At 47.5% G+C, this 7,090-nt stretch overlaps 1 protein-coding gene across 2 annotated transcripts in view; it reads left to right on the forward strand.

Moving 5' to 3' along the window:
• The first annotated feature begins 1,214 nt into the window (after window positions 1-1,214).
• The window catches only part of GLIS1 (GLIS family zinc finger 1), a 228,381-nt gene continuing 222,505 nt past the window's right edge, over window positions 1,215-7,090 (forward strand). For both annotated transcript variants that reach the window (XM_007471167.1, XM_007471168.1), the window contains exon 1: window positions 1,215-1,461. In XM_007471167.1, coding sequence (XP_007471229.1) covers window positions 1,215-1,461 — 247 coding nt within the window. The remainder of the gene's footprint in view (window positions 1,462-7,090) is intronic.

Raw genomic sequence — 7,090 nt, forward strand, 5'->3', positions numbered from 1 at the left:
GGGGCGGCCGCAGCGAGCCAGTGGCTGGAGAGGCTGTCAGGCCGGCCGCGGCCCCGCCCCCGCCCCGGGGGGCCGCCCCGCTGGACTCTGCTGCTGCTGGGGCTGCGGCGCCAGTGGAGGCGCGCCTAACCTCGCGCCCCAGGAGCAAGCTGCTGCGGCCGCCGCGAGGTGAGCGGGGCGAGGTGAGAGGGGGCGCGGCCCGCGGCCCGGGAAGCGGGCGGTCGCCCCGCCAGACATCAGAGGCTGGCGTCCCAGGGAAGGTGGAATTGGGGAGCTTTGGGATGGCGCGGGGAGCGCGAGGGGAATGGAGAGTTTGGGGGCCCGGGGCCCTTTTCCAGGAGGGACGATGGAAGGCCCAAGGCTCTGTGGAGGGGCACGCAGCGCGCGCGCGCGCGGGGAGTGTGAGACCGTGTGCGGCTGCTAGTGTTGCTGAGAGTCTGAGCGGGTGAATGAGGGTAGTGTGTATGGCACGTCGTGTCCCCGAGTGTGCATTTGCGGGGTGTTTTGTGTGTGTGGGAGCGGGCGTGCATGGGCTACCGACTTTGTGCAGGTTTGCACGCGCGATAGGTTCGTTTTCTCAGCTGCGCGTGGGGAGTGTGCGTGTGATGGGTTCGCGTCGCGGGAGTGAGCGCCCATCTCCGACTCCCATTTTCGCAGCTTGGGTGGTGGTGGTGGGATCTCAGAGGGTCTCTCCCCCGGCCTGTGGGTGCTCAGTCCGCGGTCCCTGCGAGCAGCCGGCTCCCAGAGCGCCCACGAGGCGAGGAGTGCAGCGGGTGACCTACCCCGAGCAGTCTCCGTGGCTTCGTCAGAGCCCTGCTCCGGGAATCTCTGGTTGCCGCCCGCTCTGTATCTCACTGGGTGACGCGCTCAGGCGCTGTCCCTTCTCCAGGCCTCAGTTTCCCCTTTCGTCCAAAGAGGGCTTGGTGAGGGCGGATTGGGTGGCCGGGCCCTCCACAAGCCAGGGAAGGACGGCCAGCCGCTCCTGCGCCCTGGAAGGGGCCTTTTACGCGGATCAGGTAGGTTAGGGTGAGTGTCACGTTAGGGTGAGCGCGAACCCATTTCAAAAAGGAGGAATAAACGGAGGGATGGTGACCTGCCCAAACCTCGGCCTCTGGACGAGAAGGGGACCGCTCCGCTCATTCTAACGCGCCTGTGCTTTCTCCCCTCCGCAGGAGCCCGGCGCGACCTCCAGCGGTGCGCCCCGCCCCGGCGCCATGCACTGCGAGGTGGCCGAGGCGCACTCAGACAAGAGGCCGAAGGAGGCCCCCGGCGCTCCGGGTCCCGGCCGGGGGCCCGCTGGCCTCGGCCCGCACATGGCCTTCAGGGTCACGGTGAGCAGCGGGGGCTGCGGGGATGGGGGTCCGCGTGACTTGCTGCCCGCGCCACTGCGCGCCCACGACCTCCTCGAGCCCCGGAGCCCCCGAGACTACGGTCCGTCCAAGGCCTCTGCCGCCGGTAAGGGTAAGTCTGGCCCCGCCGACGTGCCTGGCCGTGGGTGTGGAGAGATTTGGGCTCTCTGACGTTTCCACCGCAGGCCTTTGTAGGAATCCTCCGGAGAAAACTTGGTAGAACTTTCTCCGGAGTTCATCAGTTTCTCTCGAGTTGTTTGGGACTCGCTTGTCATTCTGAAACGATGATTGTTTAGGAAGCATCTAATTTAAACTCAGTAGCCTATATTGGGGGAGAAGGGTGTATAGACAGCTCAGATTACATAATTTTGCTTCTGTATGTTTCTGATAAAAGTTGTGTGAAACTTGTCAAAATCTTATTATAAATTAGGATGAGTAGCAACTCGAGTATGTCTATCTCTGAGGCTGCTAAAGGCATCCTTTGAAGTATTCCAGTCTCTCTCAATAACAAAAACCAGAAGCCTTCAGCAAGACCCCTCGCCTGTTGGGACCTCAGTTTCCCCATCTGTCAAGTAAGGAATTAATTATACCAGATGATTTCTGGATTCCTGATGGAAAATTTTATGAATCTATAATCTAGCCTGAGTCAAGTCCCGACTTTAACAATGGCTGTTCTGTATTTGATGCTTCAGAGCATAGTTTTGGGTCAAAAGTTAGTTTGCAATACCCTTCCTCTACCCAGTGAGGCTGGTGGGTATAAGGTGCAGGCTCCAGTATAATTAATGGGTCAAAGTCAGCAATGAGGCTGGATTCTCATGAACATGTTCTTCTCATCACAGTTAATTATTATTGAGCCATTATTTATAAGTTTCATGCTGACAGATAATTAACCAGAAATTGGGGAAATCGTTGAGGCACCGTGTCCTCCTCCCTGCCCCCACCTTTTTTTCCCTGGGAGAAACCAAAGCTTTGGGATTTCATTATTTCAGTGTTTGGGACCTCTTGGTTCTATTTACAGCTGATTCTTAAGGAAGGACAAAAAGTGTGTTTTATGGCTCTGTAGGCATCACTACTTTAGCATCAATCAGCCCCAGCAACTTAGAAAAGGTAGGGTGGCTTGCTTTTAGAGATGAGAACTCCTTTTAGGTGGCTCTGTAGATCACTACTTTAGCATCAATCAGCCCCAGCAACTTAGAAAAGGTAGGGTGGCTTGCTTTTAGAGATGAGAACTCCTTTTAGGTTAAAAACAAAACAAAACAAAAAAACCCCAACTCCCCAATGCAAAGACTGGTAAAATGAAATAAATATAAACACTTTTTTCTTTTTAATGAAAACACCTGACTTCATAGGAGAACACTATTTCTTGTCTCGTTTTAAATGTCAGTCTCTTCTCCAAGAGATGGAGGTCATTTTTTAAAGGGTAGATATAGAAAAAAACGCCTTTAGTGTATTGTTACTGGAATACACACATGAGGTTCTCTTTTACTAGGGAGAGAGAGGGCTGTGCAGCAAGACATGAGTAATATTTGCTGCCCTGAGCTCCCTCCCTTGCCCCCCTCCATACACAATCCTCCCTTAAATAGATAGCCTCCTGCAACATTTTGTGTTTAAAAAAAATATCTGTCAATTGAAGATCGAGTTCTCTGCAGACCTAATAAATGGCTCTCCCAAACATAGCCTTTGTTCCAAGCCGTAGTTAGAGACCTTTCGTCTGGATGCATCGTGTACACCTTCTGACTTCCATTCCCTAAAATCCCAATTATTTTTATCCACACACCCATAATGTCTAAAACATGAGATCTTTAAATCAGGATTATATTTGAAAGGGGCAGAGGAGGATAAAAGAACGTGAGGAAGTGCCTCTTTCTTTGTACCTTAAGATGGTTGTACTGATTAAACTTTTTTAAGATGCTTCTGTTTTCTTCAAAGCCCCCAGCAAGGCTGGTGGGGTAGGATTTGTCCCACCCATTTAAAAGATGAGGAAACTGAGGCCTACCTGGTGCGGGGTTTCTGGCCAGCCCATTGCTTACGGACCTGGCCTCTGTCCCTCTGTGCGAATTTTTCCCCATAGTCAAGCCAGGCAGTGGCCTGACACAAAACCAAAGCTGGGCAGCCCTCTTGAAAATGCCATAAAGGAAACCTTCTTACTGCCGCCATTCCCACTCAAATATTCCCTAGACATCGCAACCCTTTGAATATTTGGTGTCTAGCTCCAAGTCTCAGGCTTATTGGAAACAGACAGGTAAGAATACCAACTGAAAAATATTTATTGACCGTGCTGGAAATTGTAAGACTCTGCCATCCAGGATCTGTGGGACCGGGGGAAGTTATTTCCCTTCTCTGAGCCTTAGTTTCCTCATTTGTAAATCTACGGTGAGACTTACTTGGAAAGACTGAAGAGAGCATTAGTGATAGAGTGTGAAAGGGCCGCCTCAGTCCCTGGTTATTTTGGAGATTACTCTTGTAATGTGTTTAACGTTCTCAACTTCTGGTTTTCCATTTGCACGAGAGGTAATAATGCTTCCTCCCAAGGGAAAATGAAACAGTTGTTGTAAGAATACTTTATAAACTAAGAAGGAAAAAGGGGTCACTTTTATTAATTCTTGTAGGGCACCGTGTTATGGTCAGCGATACTTGAGATAATGAGGGTAGGGTGAGGAGGGAGAGAGGTTTGATTTTTTAAATGTTGACTTTAACGACTTTAACTCTGGTGCCCTAGCCAGAGGAAGCTGAGAGGAGCCAAGCTGCAGGTCTTTTGTGGCCACTGCTGCCTGGTGACCGGAGAGAAGACAGTATTGCTTGGTTTGGAATCAGGTTTCAAATGATCTGCCTTCCGTTTCGGACAGACCCTAAGCCGAGGAAGGGAGTGAGCTCTTGAATCCAGCAGCTTGTCCGTAAATGTTGGGGTGCTCTGCGTTTCCAGATCTGGAGTTAGGAGGCACTGGGGATGGTGCGTCGTCATGGACTAACATTGTCATCATTTACAATAAGAATCACGATCTGTTTATGACAGAGTCCTGTTTATCCAGATTCCAAACAGCTGAAAAGGCCAAATTACCAGATGCTACATTTTTCCTTTCTTATTATTAAATACCCGACACTCTGCTTTTCGAAGTCCTGACAAGGAAAGAAAGTAAACATCTGGACTTTATGGAGGCGGTCAGCTTTGTGGCGATGGCCCGATGATGCTCGCTCCCTGTGCACAGTGCTTTATAGTTTTCAGCGTTTGTCCCCCACACGTTCCCTCCTCTGTCCTCATGCCAGCTGAGCTCTGCCTACCTTGCGGGCTGTTTCGAGGGGACAGATGTAGAAGCACTGGCTTCTTATTACTGTGATTCCCATTTTCTAGATGAAGACATTAAGGTTCAAGGATGTGCTCAAGGGTACAGACAGTAAGTGGCAGTTTCTAAGGCTTCCTGTTCCAAAGTTTGATTCTGGTTCCACAACTTGTACCTTCTATGTCTGTGCGTTGGGGGCCGAGAGCTGGGTGTTCACGACGGCCTCCCGAATGTTCCCAGAGAATTTAAAATATTTTTGCTTTTGGTATTTCTTCTGCCTCGAATCTTTGGAAGTTGGTAACTAGTATCTATGCCATCATTAGATAATTTCGTAGTTTACCAGAAGATTCCGTTTGACCAGAATTACTGCTCTCAGACCAAACCAGATAATGAGCTCACTGTTTAATTCTCAGCGACTCACTGGGCCGTTTTCATTGTGCTCTCTGAGACTAGACACATCCTAGCAATAAAAAGGAGGCTGATGATCATGACAAATGTGGACTCTGCCATTAATAAACGGCCATCATAACGTGGCTGAAAATTCCAAAAAGTAGTTAATCTTGTAACTTAAAAAAATGTTAGTGTATATATTTTTCTTTAAAAATGAAAACAAAAAAGGAAAGCAGTTGTAGATTGCATTAGGGGCATTAGGGGCTGGTGGTGGAAAGTAAGACATGACAGTTTTGGTTGGCATTACCTGGTAGAGTTTCTTCATCTGAATCAGAAGCCACTGTGACGTTCTGGGGAGGCTTTTGAGGGGCCAGCACATCCATAATAGAAAGGTATGAGTTATTTTGAAAGCATTTACCCCCTCCGGCTCTAGTGGGCAATTTGCTTGCATTTCATCCATTTTAAAGTGCTGGTCCTGTGATCCGGAAATAATCAGATCCAAATTTTTTCAGTGCTTGAGGTTTCAAATAAGGGGGAGAAAAACCTGCTGGCCAAATGTCAGGCTCAGTGAGACAAAGAGAAACATGTATGTGTGTGGGTACACAAATAAGATAGGAACATGTTGCGTCTACAGTCATAAGAATTATGTACCCGACAAATCTTTTATAGACATGTAGCGGAAATATAATTCCCAAAGATTCCCTAAGAATCTTGTGTGGCTAGAATTCCTCTTCCCTTCCTGCCTCCTAAGCTCTCTAGAAGCTGCTAAGACTTGGCATGCAAAATGGAAAGGGGACCAGCACATGAGATCGTAACTTAATTTAGGCTTAGTTGTTTCTGAGTCGTTTACCTGAAGTGCTCAGCTGGGCTGAGGTCTCAGGACTATCTTGGCTGCGGAATCATATCCATAGGCTGTGTTGCTCCATCTGTGATGAAAATACATGTTTCTTTATACGCCGTGGTTTTCCTTCACACTTCTCCTCCTTCTGGAAAAAAAAACACGACTCACCCCATCTTTGAGTTCTTCATCTCCCTGCGTTACAGTTGCATGAGAAGCGAAGTGAGCCAGCACACTTATTTTTACAGTGTGTTAAAATCCCATTACAGGCATAAGTGCACAATGAATCATTTAAAAAAATATATTCTTATGTTCTTTGTTCTGAATGTTGCATAATTATCATCATTTTCTTTGGTTTTATTTTGTGGAGTTTGGCCAGCATCCTAGAAAAGGGGAGAAACTAAAGTTTGGAATGGGGTTTTCAACCCTTTTTTGGATAGGAATAGGGAAAAAAAACAACAAACAAATAAATACCAACTTTATTTGTAAATTGACCAGTGACTGTCGCTAACGGTGACTTTTGCATAGAAAGGATAATCTCTCTTCTTTCTCTCAATTTTCTTTCCTTGTTCTGAAGGTGATATGGTAGTATTTCAACAACCTCACCTTGTATCTGTGATTATATTCAGAGTTAAATTACAGTGTGTGGTTTGCAATTTTTTTTTCCTAATACAGATTTTAGTTGCAATTAGTTTAGACCTAGAGACTTGCAGTTGTTTCTTCTGGTAGGGGGTAGTCTGTATTTGTGTTTAAAGAAACAAAGACATTCAGTTCAAGGGGGAGAAGAAATGAAACAAACTCTACCCTGGGCTTTGAAAAATTCAGCTGCAACATGCAGAAAGCCCAGCTGCGATACCAGGGCCAGGAAAAAAGAGCAACCTCCTGAAATATTTGTGCAGCTCGCCTTCCCTGTGCTAATGATTCTAGCAGTTTAAAAATGGACTTCTTGTTTATCAACAGCCGCTGCCTGAATTAATAGTTTACAATGAAAAAAAAAAAAAAAAGCTTTGGCGTTAGAAGCAAAGTCCGGGACTGATAGCTGAGTTACTGAGTTAAGGGAAGCAGAAAAGAGAGGGGAAAAGTTTTGTGGCTGCTTTGGTCTCCTAAAGCCTTATTTATAAGAAACTGAAAGAAAACAGAGACCTGGGGTGGGGTGGGGTGGAGAAAATACAACCCTAACCCAGTGTCTTTTAGTTTAAAGTCACTTGAAGCATCTGTTTTCTCCTTTTCCCCGT

The sequence above is a fragment of the Lipotes vexillifer genome, unplaced genomic scaffold (assembly GCF_000442215.2).
Source record: "Lipotes vexillifer unplaced genomic scaffold, Lipotes_vexillifer_v1.1 scaffold1003, whole genome shotgun sequence".
Classification (NCBI taxonomy): domain Eukaryota; kingdom Metazoa; phylum Chordata; class Mammalia; order Artiodactyla; family Lipotidae; genus Lipotes; species Lipotes vexillifer.